This window comes from Malurus melanocephalus, unplaced genomic scaffold (assembly GCF_030028575.1).
Source record: "Malurus melanocephalus ecotype Western Australia unplaced genomic scaffold, MMel_1.1 scaffold_8, whole genome shotgun sequence".
NCBI classification, from domain to species: domain Eukaryota; kingdom Metazoa; phylum Chordata; class Aves; order Passeriformes; family Maluridae; genus Malurus; species Malurus melanocephalus.
This window is the reverse complement of record NW_026623240.1, coordinates 4,308,599-4,327,401: the sequence shown is the minus strand read 5'-3', so window position 1 is coordinate 4,327,401 and position 18,803 is coordinate 4,308,599. Positions and strand designations below refer to the sequence as shown.

Here is an 18,803-nt window from a genome sequence, read left to right as displayed (position 1 = left end):
CATGAGGTAGCAGCTCCGAGGAATTTCATCCTGCAGGAACAAARGGCATGTCATTGCAAATAGCACCATTCTCCAAGCACCAGCCTGCAAGATTTTTGGGTTTGTTTTCATGGGGGCTTTTGAGATTTTTTTTGTTGTTGTTGTTGTATTTTGGTTTTTTTTTGTTTTTTTTTAATGAGACAACAGAAAGGATAAAAGACTTCAAACCCTACCACTTACTTGTGGCAGAACCCAACCCAGACCAGGAGTCCACTGCATGAGGAGCTGTACAAATAACGAGGTCCTTTACCTTCACAGAAATCACCTTTTCCTGCTTACCTGGATATATCATCTGCATGTGGTTATTTTGCATCCTGAATCCCAAGCTCTGCAGGAGCGATCTGGTGTTTTCTCCACTGCTGCAGATGTTCAAGATCTTCATCCCAGCTCTCATCAGGGCCTGAATCAACCAATACACTGCCTAGTACTGCCAATAAATAGGAATATTTCATTTAAACAACCCCCACTTCTACCCTGGTCCCACAGTAATATGGAAAAACATTTTCCCACATTGTTCAATCACCATTCAAACAGGAAGCAAACCAAGAATTTTACTTTGAAGTAGCATTTTATTTTCTATTAGCTTTGTATACAGAGCTTCAGCCTGGTTCAGACAAACTATGCACTGCAGTAGCTGTAGSACAGGGGTGCTGCACGCTGTGCCTTTGCAATACCCCTTGGGCTGGGTTTGTGAGAACACACAAGAAGCTTCCCTGTGTCTGACAGAGCCAATGCCAGCTGGCTCCAAGGCAGACCCACCCCTGTCCAAACCTGAGTCCATCAGCAACGGTGGCGGTGGCTCTGCGTGTTTAAGACGGACGGAAAAAAAACCTGTGAAACTGCAGTTGAAAAGAGGAGTGAGAATGTGTGAGAGAAACAACTTTGCCAATACCAAGGTGGGCAGGAGGTGCTCCAGGTGCCAGAGCTGATGTTCCCCTGCAGCCTGTGGAGGATCCCATGCTGGAGCAGGGGAATGCCCAAAGGAGGCTGTGACARTGTGGAAAGCCCATGCTGGAGCAGGTTTGCTGGCAGGGCTTGTGACTCCATGGGGGACCCAGGCTGTTGGAGAAGTTTGAGAAYTGTCATCTGTGGAAGGGACCCCAAGACAGAGCAGGGGAAGAGTGTGAGGAAACCTCACCATAGGAGGAAGGAATGGCAACAACTGATGGACTGACCACATTCCCTGTCCCCCTGCACCACTGTGGAATGGAGATAGAGAAAATCAGGACTAGAGCTAAGCACAGGAAAAAGAGAGAGTGGGAGGAAAGTATTAAGGTCYGGGTTTATTTCCCATTATCCTACTCTGATGTGATCGGTAATAACTTAATTTTTCTCCAAGTCTTTAACTGGTGATCAATCTCTCCCTGTCCTTAGCTTGACCCATGAACCTTTTATCATATTTTCTCTCCCCTGTCCAGCTGAGGAGAGGARTGACAGAGCAGCTTTGGTGGGTGCCTGTTCTCCAGCCAGGCCCAGCCCACCACACCACCTCTACAAAGCACCACTTTACACGCTTTTCACAACACCAAAGCAGTGAAGTAGTATTTGCACAAAAAAAATTGCACTATAATAGCAACAAATGTGTAAACGTTTTCAGCATTATTCAAAACCAGCCTGTGCCTTGAATACTGGACCACATCCCTACAGGATAATGCATGTTATGGGARAGCTCTCTGAACAAGCCTTGCTGTGTTGTCAGCTACCCTAAGGGCTGCTGAGAAGTYCCCCAGTGAATTCTGCAAATCCCCCACTCAGCCTTTGAGCCAGATCTGACTCTGCTTTGACCAACACAATCCAGATATCCACAAGCAAGTGGCAGCAAAGGAAGAATTTGTCCAAACCACAGCTGATCTTTATCTTTCAACTTCATGAAATATGTTCTTGGTGTTGGTTGTTGGTGCTGTTCTCTGATAATTCCAAGTGGTCAAAACTTCCAAAACTTTTCAAAGTGATCTCAGGTTGTGGTCACCTCTGCCTTAATACCAGGGATCAGACTTTCTCCAGGAGACAACACAGGTAAATCCTCTTGAAGTTAAAACAGCAGCAGGAAGCTCACTGCTGTGGAAACCAGAGAGCATGAGCCAGGTTTTTTATAGTAGTGAGAAATCTACAATCCCATTTTTAATTTGAAAGTTTGAATTTAAGAAGTTTACCCTGGAGCTCTGTATTGCTGGACCCTCTGTGAGAGCAGAGTCCATGAGTCAGAGCTCCAGCTGTTTGGCTTGTGGCTGCACCAGCGTTAGATTTCATCAGTCCCAATGCTGAAAGCTCTCCATTGCTCGCTGTTTCATGGCTTCTTCCTCAAGTGCCTGCTCCAGTAAGATCTGTTTGCAAATCAGAGGTTAAATGTGGTCCAGACAGGTCCGACAATCAATGCATGCTGTAGTCTTGTAGGGGTTTAAACTGGTTTCAGGGTTTTTTTGCCTGTCAATTAATTTCTATTTTAAGTAGCTTGATTGAACCTGTATATTATGGGTATTTAAACTTCCTTTAAAAGTCCCCTTGTAAGCCAGAGTTTTGGATCTCATTTCTCTCATTGGCATAGCAGGTAAAGAGGAGAGAGCACACCCATTTGATGTTATCTGGGGAAGTAAGAAATGAATATAATGAACACAGCCTCGCTGCTTTTGTTAATCCACCCTCAATGCCTGCCTACACAACAGCAGCCGAGTGTGCACCATTTCCCTGCAGCATTCACCCCACTCTGGAAGAAATTATGGCTTTTGTGCTTTCTGTACTCTGGGATCCTGGCAATCCATGGGCAGACAGACTCACACACGCTGMTGCCAGGTCTGGGTCTCCCATCACAGCCAGGTTTCTGGCATAGCYTTAATAAACAACAAACTACCTACTTTGAGAACAAGATAAGGACGAGGAAGAGAAGAGGTAAGTATGAACAATTTCATGAACTTCATAAACCAAGARAACAGGTCACAATTCTGTCCAACCAAGCCTACAATCCTCCTCAAGGAAGATGGACAGAAACTGTTCAAAGCATAAATACTCAATGCCAAACCTGCACAGTCTGGCAGGTTTATTCTCTCTGTAGGAGCTTAAGGAGGGTGTCACTACGTTGCTTACATTTTGTTTCCACGAACAAGAAGTCTCTGAGAGGTATTTATTCCATTCACACGAAAAAACAATTTCATGTACTTKAAAGACAAAAAGGATGGCAGCACAGAAAGTTTTCTTCATTACAAAGTGTTTTTCCATCAGGCAATTATTTATAAGAACTTTTGTTAACACTGGAGTTGCGGCTCTGGAACAAAGTGGATATATTGTTTACTAGCTTTGCCAGTCAATCTTCTCTTACAAAACCTCTCCCTTCCCCCTCTCCTTTTCCAGCCAAGTCAGTCCCTTGCATAGCTCAGGAGTTTCCTTTGTCACCAAGATCTCCTTTTCCACAAATTGTCCCTTGGATAATGCCATCTTCAATGTAGTGGCCCGAGGTGTCCGTGCTCCTGCAGAGAACTGTTGAGGGGATCCGAGATGAGCGTCTCTCCTGGCTCCTATCCTCAGAGGAGCAGCAAATCATCCTTTTCATGGTGCCCCACATCTCATCATCTTTGTAAGAATAAATTATTGGATTCATGACAGAGTTCAACAGGGCCAGGAGAAGAAACCACCTTTTAACGTTCTGAATCCCACAGTCAGWACAGTTCAGACCATCAAGCAGTAAGACGACCAGGCCAGGGGTCCAGCAGACAACAAAGGCACCTAGAGATATGGGAGACAATAAAAAGAAAACCAAACCTGACTTCGAACTTCTAGGATTTTGGAGTGTTTAACATCTTACAATATTATTGAATTCATCAGAAATCTACACTGYAATTAAACTTGCAAACTTCTAAAAATTATAAAAGCAGGAGAGGACAAAATTTTAATGACAGTAGCAAAATTATATCTGCTACAAAGCAAGATAGCCCTGAGCAGGASGCAGGGCAGCTCTCAGATGACTGCAGGGAGCAAGGATCGGAGCTGCTGACAGCATCAACTCCAACACAAGTGGGAAAAGGTCATCACACAGTGATTTATCCATGCCGATAAATAAACAAGAGCTCTGGAACAAAAGCAGAGAACTGGCACTTGACAGCACACTTCCTCTGTTCATCTCTCCCGCGTACTGGAGGAGAACACATCAGGTGGTTCACTTCCACCACTGCTGTAACATGCCCTAAAATCTGCTGCCCCCCTACAGCTGACTCTGCAGTGTCAATTATTAAGACAGGCATCCCATAATTTAACCCTGTCCTGGGTGGGCACCCCACAGCTAGAGCAGGGAGCATGGCACTGCCTGCAGCCCTGTCAGCTCCTCAGTCAGAGCTGAAGCCACCTCCTTCCACTGCTCCCTCCCAGGCTCTGCATGCTGAGCCTTGAGACACAGCAACTCAGCTACAGGAAAAGAAATTGGTTACAGGAAAAGAGAGGAGGAAATAAACAGATGAAGGTGAGCCCAAGGATACAGCAGTCAGGGCAAAGACACAAAGGGGCGGTGGAAGAAACCAAAACCAAAAAGTATGAGGAAGTGTGTGCATAGTGGTGGGGGAAGAAAAGAGTCTGCAAGAGAGACAAAAAAAACATGAGAGGGAGAATAAGGGAGAAGAGACCTTAGACTGAGCACAACACAGAACAAACCACAGTTTGGAAGGATGTTCAGTATTGCATTTGCACCTTCCCATGTTCCTGCACAGCCACACCATAAGTGCAGGGGTGTGGGCAGGAGGGGTGAGGAGGGGAAACATCTCTACCAAATGCAGCCTTGGCCACAAATTGGAGAGGGGCCCTGGAGTGCCCCATGTGCCCCTTGGTCTCCCCCCTGCACTGCACCCTGTGATCCCTCATCCAGAGCCCAGGGAAGGAGTAGCCATATGCATGATAATACTAACTTAGCACAAGCCACAATTGCTGTCTGACATACAGAAATAGAAAATTACAACTCTGCCCAGCAGTCACAGTTTGAACAATGTACTGAGGAAATTCCAATAACTTGTCACAGCAGAGTTTCCCCATTTTGGAACTGAGAAGAAAATAATTCAACAAATAATAGCATTTACATTACTAAATATTCTCCTGGGGGTGTGGGTATCTGTTCAACGATTTTGGTAGAATAAGCAAGTCCACCTCATTCTTTAAAAGCTGCTGTTATTCCCATATCCGTGCTGTGGAAGGCAGCAGTGGGAGGGCAGCCTGGATCACACAGGACCCAGGCAGTGCCAGGGCCAGCTCAATGGCACCTCAGCCACCCCACCATGGGTGGGTGCCAGCAGCACTGACACTTCTCCCAACAGAGCTCTTGAATGGACTTTGCCCACAGGACAGGCAATGGTATGTTAAGTGAATTGCTGTGATTTAGCAAGCACTAGGATTGCTGAAAAACGTATCCAGGACAAGGTATTGTGCATTGGGCTGCAACTTCGTGCTCCCAGACTACAGACAAAATTCAACCAAYTGATTTACTCAGTTCTAGGCAATATTGAACAGAAAGAGACCACTTTGTTCAGAAGCTGAATTTTCTACTCTGCTGTAGCAAGACGTTTGTGATGCTAAGTACTAATTTCCTGGTGTTAGCTTTGAGACACTGGTTGCCATCAGGAACATTCCTCCATTGCCCACTGGCATCGCATTGGAGCAGCATGCTGCTCCCACAACACTTGTTTTCCCTGGTCAGTCTCTGTCCTACACACTGGTTTGGCTCCTGCATGCTCTSTGAGCAGAGCACCAGCTCTCTCTTATCATCTGCAATGGAGAAAACAGCATTGATTTGCTGTCCTGGGTGGCAAATCCCACCAGTTTTAACAAGTGCTGGAACCCACCCACCCAGACAATACTGTGCCTGGTTAAGTGTCTCAGCAAGTATTTGGACACAGAGATTTCACCCCCTACCAAGTGTCACTGGAAAAGCTGTCAACCCACCAGCTCCATGAAACTGAGACAGCAACAAACCTTCCTCATTTTGACCACTTGTACCACAAAGCGTGCAAGGTACAAAGCTTTTATGGAAGTCAGCAGGAGAGGAAAGAGACCCCAAAAGCTACATTTAACAAAAGGCACGGAAATCTCCCCTTCAAACACAACCTCAAGACTGCAAGCGGGATTAGTCCATGGGATCCTAGGATATATCTCTGTCTGCCTACACAAACAAAAGCCTAAAAATTTTCAGCTGCAAAAGTAAGGGAAGATAAAAGACACCTGCAGGAAAGTCTGCGCATTTCGCACAACGGGAAACAAGGACAGAGCAATGCAGCAACAGTGTCCAAGTTACTGGATAATGCTTTTGTGGGGCTGTCRCTTCGACTCCACCAAAAACACATTTTGCTCCTGGCACCACAGAGATGAAAGCGAGGCATGTCTCAGACTCACAGCCTTGCTTGGATTTTGTTATTTTTACCACCAAGCTTTCAGAGGGAACCATGGTTAAGCATAAAAATATACCTTAGTCTCMGCCCTTTTCAATTTTCTTGTTTGCAGAATATTTATCCCATAGGAGCTCCTCTCCCTGACAAAGTGCCACTCTCCAAAAATAATTTAACTTCTGGAAGTCCTTAAAATTCACAAAAGTGACATGAAATACAGCCTGGCTGCCACATAGGTTAGAAGAACAACTCTGAGTTTTCCACCAGATTATGGTAGATCAGGTGTCACAATGCCTCAAGGTTAGTTTGAGGATTTTCCATTACATTTAGCCAYGGAATTTCTTGTAGATTACATCATCTCTACTTAAAAACTAATTCCTGTGAAACTGGAGGAACTGATGCTTCAATAGCATAATTTCATAAAACCCTGCACATCAAGGCTGTCCCCAAGCATGCCAATGCTGAGAGAAAAAAAAAGAAGTGCAGTAGGTTCCAGCTGCCTTTGCCACATGTGKGACCAAGTTAAAACAGCAAGTTACCAATTAAACTATAAATTCACTGAAACTGAAAATCATCYACCCCAAAGCTGCTATTTCAGCAGGAATCTCACTGCCAGGTTCAAAGGAGCTACCACATACACAACCACCTGAAAATCACATACCCACACACCTGCAGCCACCCTCTTCAAAGCCACAGTCATAGACTGAGCTGGGATTAGGCCCCAATTTCAACCCAAGAGGATTTTAGTCCCTTTTGCTCTGTTTCACACCTTCCAGTTTCAGCTAGATAACCTGCTGTGGTCCAGCATGCCAAAGGGAAAGCCTTACTCCTCTGCTGTGATGGAGGATTTGATGCAGAGGACAGCCTTTGGAAGGAACTCTCCAATCCTAAGGGATGGTGCCAAAAGCCACCTGCAGCCGTGATCACCATCATCATAAGTCCACGAAACCACAATAAAATCTGAATTTCCCCARCTCTCAACTGTAGGGCCACAGGAGAACACCCAGAGAGGATAAGGATRTTTTGCTGGAAGGGCAGCCAGGAAGAAGCTGGGAGGAGCAGCATGGCAGCACTACCCAGCTACACACAGCCTCCTTCCACACAGCAGCATGGCAGAAGGATTTTGTCCTGAGCCTCTCATGAAACCAATAGAGCACATGAACAAGAATGCTGGGGCTTTTCATGCTTCATTCAGCACAGAATCTTGGAAAAGGCTTTTAGTTAAGAACATTTTGGGCATGTACTCCAAAGMATTTTCAGATATTTTGGAACAAAGCATTAAAAATAACTGCTTTGGGCAAAACCCACGTGCTGCATGTAGCTGTAGGCTCTTGCATCAGTGGTTGCAAGCAGAATTTTGGAAGACTKACTTTGGTTATTTGGTGACTCTTGTGGTAACTGGAAAAGTCCAGAAAACAAGCTGTTTGGTTCCTAATACATTTTGCACCGAGTGCAGGAGAGAACATTTGAAACTGTTTTAAAAAATAAAGTTCTCATTCTTAGAAATAAATGATTTTTAAAAAGCTTCTCAGAGTCCAAGAAGTGATATAAAGGAATATGCCAAGATTCATTTCCTCTGACCCAGGAGTCTGAAGTCTACTGTACACCCGGGAACATCAGCACTAATTCAACATCTCTGGAAGCAAGCTCTGTTTTGGTTTTGTTTCTGACTGAAAGCAGGCTCTCTTTTGGTTTTGTTTCTGACTGACAAAGTAAATATACAAAATTATGATCTCTAAAGTAGCACTCAGGCTTTCTAAGTTAAATTTGCCAGGCCCAGCACACAATATCATTAAAGGCTTTGCCTGAACTGTAGTTCAATTTCATGGCTGAAAAGCCATATTCTTTGAGTAAGAGGAAGCTAATGCTGAACTTCAAATAAAACCCATAGTCCTAATGGTTCCCAGTAAAAGAAAGCTTAATTTCAAAATGAGATTTTAAGTGGGATTTATTTTCACACAGCAGCGTGGTAACACCACAGACAAGGACCAGGAGGGATGAACAAAAGGCAGCCTCCATCCCTCTCCCTCCAATAACCACATCGGCTGCAGGGTGCAGCTCTGCCTGCACCAGAAAGGCAGAAAACTGCTTTTAAAAGTTCTCTTTCCAATGCAGCAGTTAGTGGGAGTCTGCTCGATCCTCCTGCCTCAAAGCAGTCTATCTCCAGTCCCACCTGGAACCCTGCTCACGTGGTACCTGCTTTCCAGGACACAACTTGCTCAGATTGAAGTTATTCCAGGGAAAAGTGGCTGCTACAGCTGGTGTTCGTTCCAAGGATCAGTCATCTGCTCTGTCCATCCCTAATTTAATGWGCAGCTACATCACAATTACCTGATGAAGTGATCTGAGCTGCTCAGGTATGAACAGTGTCTTGGAGCAGAATCCAGGTCAAATCTCATGCTGTGATTTAGAGATTTTGCACCACAATATCCACAGAATGAGGGGGAATCTTTCCCTTGAAAAGCAAACCTCTGTCAAGGCCACAGACCCACCAGACATTCTCTCCTTTCGCTAGAGAAGGTGCATTTCCAGGGGGAAGAAATTTCTRTGTTCAGGAAACAGCCAAGAGGAAGGTGTGCAAAGAACACTACTGACATCCAGCATTAGGGCTCATGGCCTTGTGCAAATATTAATGAACATTATTTTGAAAATATACTACTAGGTAGCTATAAACCTTCAGAAACCTTTCTTCAAAGTGATTTTGCATGTTCCCACTCAAAAAAAAAAAAAAAAAAAAAGCAAAACCCAAAACACCTTCACAATTTGTGTTTTGTAACAAGGTGCCTACACAATAGGGACACTTTCCTTCTGTGTGCTGACCAGTCCTCTATCTCACGTTTCTGCACAGTACAACAGCTATTTCACTGTCTAAATCACACAGATGTCTATATGCCTCCAGCACTTGTAAGTTCAGCGAGGATTTTTTGTGTTAGGAGGGTTGAGCTGTTTTTATGGGTTCTTTTGTTTGTTGGTTTGTTTTGAATAAAAACCAAACCAAATCAACACAAATCCAGCAGCGCTGCCAGCCTTGCCCACCATGGTTTGCAGGCTCTTACCTAAGACAGTCATGACAGTCTTCATAAGCTTCACTGGGGTTCTCCTCCGGCTGATGGAGCCACTTGTGTGCGAGGACAAGACATTGGTTTTCCTCTGCACGTACATGTAGATCCTTATGTAAACCACCACCATAATGAAGAACACGACCAGGTTTAAGACACTCCAGAACACCAGGTAACTTCTGCTGTAAATGGGTGCCAGGGATGAGCAGACGGTAATGTCACAGAGGCAGTTCCAACCCAGGGTAGGAACGGCACCCATGAAAATGGCAATGGCCCAAATGGATATGATTAGGAAGGTGACTCTCTTCTTGGTGAGGTTGCTGTGGATCTTCATCCGCATGATGGACATGTGGCGCTCCACAGCGATGACCAGGAGGTTCACCAGGGACGCCGTCAGGCTGGTGTCCAGGAGACCCTGGCGCAAAAACCAGCGGTTAACCGTCAATGTCTTGGACACGGGGCCCGTGTTGAACATCAGGAAGACATAGGCAATTCCAGCAAAAAAGTCTGCAGCAGCTAAGTTGGCCAGAAGATAGTAAAAGGGAAAATGAAACCTCTTGTTCTTGACCACAGCTGCTATGACCAATGAATTTGAAATGAAAATGAAGAGGCAGAAAAATGTCCCAAAGCACAGAACAACAATGAGCTGGGGCCCTGTCCACTCATCCGCTGTGTCTGTCTTCGTCTTGTTGTAGAAAAAGTCCATGCGCTTGTCATAGTAGCATTCGTTCATCCTGGATTAAAGCCCCTGCATCCTAGCAAGGGTGGAAGAGAAAAACAAAGAAGATTAACAATCACCTAATAATCCTTGCTTCAACCACCATACCTTCTTTTTTGGAGGGACAAAGGGTTGTTGCAAGGGCAGGAGAAGGTTGGAAGTCTTACATAAAAATTCAAAAATTATATACTTGAGGCCTTAAATAAACATTCAAACTGTACGGGGTTGATGCAGAAGATATTCTGGAGGACCATGGTGCATGATGCTTGGATGAATCAGGAATTTTAAAAATTTTTCCTACTTAAAAGACTCCAGCACAGTTCCTTTGCACTAGCAGTCATACTGTACAGGCAAGAAGGTGGAAGTTAAGAAGTTAAAAATGACTTTCTGGAGGTCATGGAGAAAATCTGAGCAACAGCCAAGCCATTCTTGCTGTGAAATCCCATGTTTGAGCCACAGCCCCATCATTATTTCCATTTCTCAGTGTAGCCAGTCAGGATAGGGAAGCATAAATCATAACTCTTCCATTTTACTGACTAAGCAATAAAAGGCCCATTATAGAAAAAAAAATTGTTTTTTTTTTCAATTATATAGTAATAAATGTAAAAAATGTATACATAGAAGATACTACAGGCACATATATTCTGAACACATACCTGTTATTTACTACTAGAGGRCTAAAGTAAATGTGCTGAAAAGAGAAAATTATATTTTAGATATTCGACTATTCTAAAGCCAGGAATTATTTTCTTGGGCTGTCAACCCACAGGCTTGTGAGCACCACACAGCCCAGTGATCTTTAAAACCAAAATCCAGTTCCCTACCCAACCACAAGTTAAAGTAAGCCCCAGAAACAGCAGTAGTGCTGGGGTTTATTTCTTATACCCCCTCAGCACTGTTTGGGACACAGGGCTATTAAACCTGATGATGGAAAGCGAGCCCAAGTTCCAGATTACATCACACTTCAGCTACTCTGGYGAGGTCAATGTCAGCTCCCTTGGCAATTTCACCACCTTTTCTATGAACCAAACTGAACCTGGACTAATCTACAGGAGATCTGACAGGTCTCACAACCCAGAAGGGAGAGTTTGTGTCTGATCATCACCAGCCTTCACATTCACTGTCTCTATCTGAAGAGGGCTTTTCACAATCACTTTCTCACATTACTGTATAGTTTTGGCAAAACCCAAGAACACAGCCATGGCACAGGACCCTAATCACGTTGGATATTATACAGAATAGCAACCAACAAAAAACCTGGAAGAAGTAACAGGCAGAAAGATTAACAAAAAGCATAGGTTTTCCACCTCTGCAACTAAAATTGCTGACAGATAAACATCAGGTTCACTTAGTCTATTATTACCCTGTGATTATTTTACAGTTATATCTCATCTCCCCAGGGACTGGGAAGCAAATTAAAACAATCCCCAGCAGGCTGGCTAACGTGCCACTTTTATATTAAAGGTTCCTTCCAAACTTCAAGCTAAAAAGGTTCATATTTTGTCATTTATGTTATGCTATTTGTGTTCTTTCATACGTTTATACTAATTTTAAATTAAATTACACTATTCCATAATTAATATTTCCAGCAGAGTAACCTTTTCTAATATCTCATTTTTCTGAACTACCTTCTTAGCTTTTTTTTCCTTGATTTTTCCTAATTCCCACCCAGCAGTCAACATGAAAGCAGGCCATTTGACATTGTTGTCCACTTCACTATCCTCAAAAACTCGGCCAGCCACTTTTTATGAAAGACTATTACTTTAAACATCAAATTTAAGCACATAGAACTAAGAACAGCTACTTAAGGACAAGAAGTGGAAGGAAACGAGTAAATCATCCCTTATGCTGAAATATTACAGAGCATCCCTCCATCTAAAAATAAAAAAGCCTCAGCAATGCGGATCCGCTGCGATGAGTCAACTGGAATTCAACGCCCACTGCTCCCTGTTCAGGGCAACATGGGGGAGTTGGGCAGYCAGCACATTCCCTGTTCTCACCTAGGAAGAACTCAAAAATCAAATTCAGTCTCATAATGACCAGAAGTCCCTGAGGAGCTGCAGACAACAGCTACTGGAGTAGCAGAGTGCTGGGAACCCTGCCAACCCTGAGAAGCCTCTGCTCTGACACACCAAGGCAGCAAAGGACTGAGCTTGACAYGAAGCTTTCACAGAACTGCCCAAATGCCTGCAAATAGAAGCAGCATTTTGGGCAAGAATGGCAGGGTAAAAAAGAAAATAAAAAACAAAACTGTGAAAATTATAGGGAAGGTTTACTGAACATGTTGTATCTTACTGTGTAATCATCTCAACAGATGAATCTTCCCTTGCAGTGACAGGAGAGTAAAGAAATCTGCAGATGCTTTTTGCATCTCATCTGCTGAAAATATTAAAGAAATCCAAAATATCAACTATGAACTTATTATAAATACTTCAGCTTAATGAGATCCCATCCTCATTTGAAGTAGCAACCAAAGGGAAAAAATATTCACACATCTGTAATTCTCCACTGACATCATTACACTACGAACACTTACTATCACACAGCAGAGCTCAAATGACAAATGATTTTGAAAGAGATGTCTTGAGGTGTTGATGTATGGTGAGGAGTAAAAAACATCCAGCTGAGGTCTCAGGGCCACAGGGCAGCCTCTGGAGATTTCCAAATGGAAGCTGCACCAAAGCAGAAGCTGAACCAGAGCTAGTTTACATCCCAGCACTCAAAGTGGAGATGCAGTCTGTACCAGCACCACACCAGGGGCCTTGCAGACAGTCGTTTTCTTCACACCTTCATCTGAAATCCTTCCAGCAGAATGAGCCTGGTCTCAGGGGAGCTGTGCAGCCCTGACAGAGCTGTGCAGCTGAATCCTCAGTGGTCCTGCCCCAGTCCACACCAGGCACGAGATAAAATAGCCCATAGTTCCCGGCATGTCACATGTCCTGGCAGAACCTTCTTCTCCAGGTCTTCTCTCCTGCAGCCAAATCAGAGATGCTTATCTTAATCAGGGCGGGTTTAAACTTAAGAAGAAAAAAATAACCTGTAAATATAACCCTTTATTAAAAAAAAAAAATCCTTAAATATTACATATTTCAGATCTGATTATTAAATACACAAGAATTTGAATATTCAAGCAAAATATTGTTCAAAGTTAGTAGAAAACCAGCTAAACTTGTAAGTCCAGACTTACAAAGAGAGTCTTCTAGAGGCTACAGCAGAGAGCTCCMCAGCTGTGCTACTCACTTCAGGAAGAGTCGCCTTATTTTGCTTTGAAATTGGCTCTCCCAAGCCTGACATTTCTTGGGGTTTTTTAATGGAAAGGACAGCAAACAATCCCTATTCTCTTGTTCTATGCCACTTGTTATTTCCTATYCCACCACACAGACCTGCAGCAGCTATCCCATGTTTCAGATTCCACAGGTGAGTTGAGCTAACGGTTGCCCTGTTACTTGAAGGCAAATACATCAAAACTTTGCAAGCGCCAAAAGCATACCCTTGTCTAAAGGGTTCTTCTCCTCATTTCAATCTATGTAATTGCCTCAGTTCAACCAACAGTGCCTATAAAGATCACAAAGTGGTGGCCTGTGAACTGCATTCTCCTCTACCACTCTTAAGTAAACATTCCAGCTTTTTTTTTTTTTGAGTGGGAAAAATCCTCTATTCCAAAAAACCTCAAAGGATTTGGGATTTCAGTTAAACTGTTTTCAAACACAAAAGCATGTTTTAAGAATTCTTTCCAATCAATCACATCTCAAACTTTGTTTGTCTTAATTACAGTTTGCATATTTTAATTGATTTTAAATRCCTCTATGAAAGTATAACTTGTATTAAGTCAGAATACATTCTTTGCCRTTCTTTAAATAAAAATCAAGAATCTGCATGAGTGTGTAGGAATATATTGCACTAGCTACCTAAATAAAGAGTTAATGAAATAAAACATCACCAGGATAATGTTTTGGACAAAAGATTCAGCTAGTTACAAGCTAGTATGTTTTAATGGTTGTTATTRGAATTGGAACCTTGTTTGCTTCAATAAATTTACTAAAAATCTGTACATTTATAATTAGTTTAATATCAGTTATTTAAATCAAGGATTTTACTGATTGAAACTGTGATTAAAATTATCTTTTAAGTAATTTTGATTAAAAATTAAATCTGGCCTATAGATCAGCTCTAAGCTAAGTAACTCATTATTAATGCAGATATTTCTGAAGTAAAACACAAAGAGTATTTCAATGATAAAGTCATTATAAAATCTAGCCTGCTAGCCATAATGTGATGCATGGCACATCCCCATGATTTTCTGTCTCTTCTCTGTCCATTAAAAACCAAGATGTTTCAATAGAGTGCCCACAACTTTATTGAAGGGCTGGCATCAGTTTGGGGGACAYTGATGGCTTCTGCCCTGTTTCTGGATCAATGCAAGAGGGAGGGAGCAGACAGGCCAGGGCTGGCACAGCAAACTGCTGTCAGAGGATTCAAGCCAACTTTAGAGCTGGACTGAAATGCCCTCCTCGTAAGCTGTCTTGCTCTCTGGACAAGAGTGGTGAAACCCTTCAGCAGGGCTGCAAGTCAGCTCAGGGGAGAGGAAGAGATGTTTGCCCAGGCACAACAGCAGCCTGGCTGACTGCAGGCTTCCCTGAGCTGGTGCAGGAATTTCTGTGCAGAATTTCGGAGCATTTCAACATCCAAAATGATAGAGTCTGGAACAGGAGAGATCMCAAAGCCAGTACAGTCCGGGCAGGTCCGTGGGACGGCGCAGAGGAGCAAGCTGTGCCCAGGCTCAGCCTGCAAAGCAGGCAAGGTGCCAGCTCTGCCCCAGCACTTTGCTAATGGAGAAGAGGAACGGGGGAGGCAAAGACCAGGTATTAAATACAAATCTCCAAGAGCTTTTGGAACATATTACGAAAGTTGCTCTGCAGAAAGCTGAGTTTATCACTCTCATCCCAGGCAGAGGTGGCAGAAGAGGGAGCACAGTCGCTTGAAATATTCTCTTCACATTCAGACAGTCACTGCAAATAAACACCAGCAGCAATTGCCAGCTAGCACACAGCACTTCAGCTTTTTTAATTTACCTACAAGCAGCAGATTGCCCTTGATAGAGCACCACCAAAGCAGTGTCTGGAGGCTTGCAGTCTGCACAGCCCCTGTCCAGGGCTGCCCCCCGCACCCCGTGCCACAGGCAGACACACACACCCTCTGTCCCATCCTCTCCTTCTGGATAAACCACCAGGGCTGCTTTTACGTTCTCATTACTGAAAAGCTATCTCTCACCTTATTCCCAAGAGGAAGGCACAGGCAGAAGAAAGCCAGGGTGCTGGGCAGCCTGGTTCTGAGAGGGAATTGGCTCCTTGTTCCCCTCCACACCCTGCTACATGTATGGCCACAGAGGAAAACACAACCAAATGACTGCACCGTAACCCAAGAAACCCATTCAGGTTACCTCAGCTTAGAAAGAAATACCAGGGCAGAAAAGGGYGTGTAACACAGCCGAGGCCAAAAATGTTAATATGTAACTGTAAGAAAGAGTTTTGTGAGGTAAGGGCTCTGGTTCACTTTTGGTTGTCTTTAATAGTTAATTGGTATTACAACCAAAAATCAATTTAGAGAAACAAACTGAAAGGAAGCGCACATACAAAACACAAAATTAYACACAAATATATCTAAACTAAAGCTTTTTTAAAATCTGGTACTGTTAGAGGTTGTAATGGAAGCCAACATTCATTTAACAGCTTTTACAGAGACAAATTATCTCAGAAATGTAACTGTTTCACATTTTGTTTATTACAGAAATTCTGCAGGCACTGCCTGTACTTGAAACAGCATGGTACACGGTACACTTCAAGGACCTGAGAATTTAATTTTTAAAAAACATTTTTAAAATGGAGCTTTAAAAATTGAAAAAAAAGTTACACTATGAGGCCAAATTAATAAGTTTTTCAAACAGAGATCTYACTTCTTAGTAAGGGAATCTACTTACAGTTGTGCTTGGCTCTATTTTTTTTCTTTAACTGAAGTAGCCCCAAWTTCTGATATTGGCCAAAATCAAATCAAGCATTCCCAAGCAGCATTATCCCATTAGCTTGGTCTTCAATACCTTTTAGACTAAGGAGAGCAAAGTGCCACATCCACTTTTCCTCCAAGCCTGCTTCAGCTACATAATGTTAACTTGATGGAAAATACAGCAGTTCTCATATTTCCACCATTGTTCTGGATATTTCCAGTGATAGCCCATTTCTATGCTGTCATCTTTTGGACTGGGAAGGGAGTGGGGCAAAGGGAATGAAGATGATTCTTTGGCAACTTAGATATCAGTGGTGGAAGCAGCATTTAAGGTTTTTATTTATCATATATCCTGCATAAAACACCAATGCCATATGGTACAAAGAAAGAGTCTCCAGAAAATTATTAAACCTACCAAAATGTAGAACATCAAGACTAAATATTTAAAATTGCAGAGAGAGGAAGTAGTACCACCAGCCACAGACAGTGCTCTATACACACAGCCTGATAAGAGGCTCAAAAATCACTGTCAGGGCACACAAGTGTCACCCTGTGCATGTATGTGACAGTGCTGTTCCCCCTGCAAACTGCTGCAGACTGACACTGATAGCTGAACTGTGAAACAGAGGTACAGGGGCACCTCCTCCAAGGTATTACAAAGTACAGGCTCCTGAAATCACTTTAGGACAAAGCTGCTCGACTGCACTACATTGCTTCTGAAAGCTCTGATACATTGCACAAAGTTGTTAGGGACAGATAGCAAGTAACTCACTAGTTACCACAAGTTTAGACTTCAGACTTTGGTAATTTAAGACTTTCTGAAATTATGGTTTACTAGATCTATATATGGAGTTCAAACTAAAAAGTTTGCTGCAAAGCCTTCATTTAGTCTCCTTTAAGTGTGGTTCTGGCAGGAGCTGGCAGGTCATCCTATAATGCGGAAACAGACACAGCATTTAAAGTATTTAAAAGTCATTCAAAAAGCCTATACATTGTGAAACATGCCTAAAAGAAAATACTTGTTCTGCTTCTAAAGTAATTTTCCCATTTCTGCAGAACTTCCAGGTCCACTCATTGATCACTCCCAGCTCCACTCATTGATCACTCCCAGCTCCATTTTATCATTGAACAATCACAATCCTTTCACAACACCTAGAGAATGTGGATACAGACTATTTCAGCACAGTCTGAAACAAGACAGCTTTTACTGTTTATTTTCAGCATATACTGATAAGGACCTAAATCTCACCACTACTAATTGATACAAGTCACCTGACTGTATCTGATCTGTTAACAGATTCAGAGCCTGGGTTTACAAGCAAGTATATCCTTTGTGTGTAATTTTTACCGTGRAACTGGTAAAAATGGCACATTACAAAATGTATTAGCTCAAGGCACAGGAATCAACTTAATGGCACAATAGTAGAATTCAAGTATGTCAGCCTTTAAGACCAATATTCAAGATAAATATATTCTCTACAGTATAAAATCTTACACTTCAGAGATCTTACTTCATTATCTGATAGCACAAAGCCTGTGCTGGAAGCCATTCCAAAATGGTTAATGAACRGTCAGTGTAGCACAAGAGGATAAGGACACAGCCAGTCTCACTCTTCTGAAACTTCCACCCAGTATTCTGAAAAAAGCTAAATACCAGCATGTAAAGCTGAGAGATGTAAGAGCTGTTGCTTATTTACAGATTGCACAAATTTCTTTTGTGAGGTTGTTTGATTTTAGTTTAATTTCAGCACACGGATAAGCTTAGTGAAATCAGATTTTTCACCATATAACTGGATTTGAGTTGTGCTTCCTACTGCAACTTTTAGAAGACCGTAAGAACATACAATAAATCACACACTCAGCAAAGCTTAAAGAACAAAGCGACAGCAATGCACCTTGCCAGYCTGTAACAAGAAATGTCTTTTTCTAGACTCATATCACAGATGGGAGAGCAGACCTAAGTACATGGCCTCTGGAAACACAAGGGTACAAAACTGCTTCCTCTCCCTCTCCCCTCCCCCTCCAACTTTCTTTCCTTAAGGGAAAGAATTTATCAAAATATATAATGCAAAATAATAGCAGTGTATTCTTGCGCTRTATTGCATAGATTGAGATAACTATTGAGATAACCCTACTAAAAAAGCCCCCTTCACAGAAGCCCCTTTGCCAGCGGCCGCGRTCCGTCCCAGCTGCCCGCGCCTCAGCAGGGCACGGCACCCGCGCTGTGCGAGCGGAGCCTCAAACGGATGCGAACTCACGTGGATGTTTTTGTTCGAGCGTGTCCGTGGCTGCACACCCGCGATGTCTCCGGGACAGAGCAGCAGCACCGGCTGTGTCCCGGCTCTGTCCCGGCTGTGTCCCGGCGGGCTCGGGCTGCGCTCCGGCCGCTGCCCGCTCCGCTCACCGGCACGGCCCGGGGCGTGCCCGGCGCTCCGGCACCACCGCCAAGAGTTGTACAGAACCGCAAAGAGTTTTGCCTGCCCGACTGCGGGGGGAAAGGCTCATTCCTCCCGGAGCTCGCCCAGCCCCGATAACAGTGCTCCCTCCTCTGCCCCCTTGACCGAGCCGCCGCCGCCCCAGGAGCGCCCCRGCCCCGCTGTCGCTGTCGGGGGCTCAGCCTGCCCGGCCCGGCCC

The 18,803-nt window shown here is 43.6% G+C and overlaps 2 protein-coding genes across 8 annotated transcripts in view; both read right to left on the bottom strand.

Annotated features, from left to right (window-relative positions):
• Window positions 1–599: 599 nt before the first annotated feature.
• LPAR3 (lysophosphatidic acid receptor 3) lies at window positions 600–12,770 on the bottom strand. The gene is made up of 3 exons (XM_057374713.1): window positions 12,706–12,770; window positions 9,449–10,206; window positions 600–3,756 (listed from the first exon to the last, which is right to left on the bottom strand). Exons 2-3 carry the CDS (start codon window positions 10,182–10,184, stop codon window positions 3,407–3,409), a joined length of 1,086 nt encoding a protein of 361 aa, XP_057230696.1. The 5' UTR covers window positions 10,185–10,206; window positions 12,706–12,770; the 3' UTR covers window positions 600–3,406.
• The window catches only part of MCOLN2 (mucolipin TRP cation channel 2), a 28,016-nt gene continuing 21,953 nt past the window's right edge, over window positions 12,741–18,803 (bottom strand). For 4 of the 7 annotated variants that reach the window (XM_057374634.1, XM_057374643.1, XM_057374653.1 and 1 more), the window contains one exon: window positions 12,743–13,140. In XM_057374634.1, the coding sequence (XP_057230617.1) occupies window positions 13,038–13,140 (103 nt within the window). In that variant the 3' untranslated portion in view covers window positions 12,743–13,037. Of the gene's footprint in view, window positions 13,141–18,803 lie in introns of all 7 variants that reach the window. The other 3 variants (XM_057374683.1, XM_057374672.1, XM_057374661.1) reach the window with 2 other exon arrangements.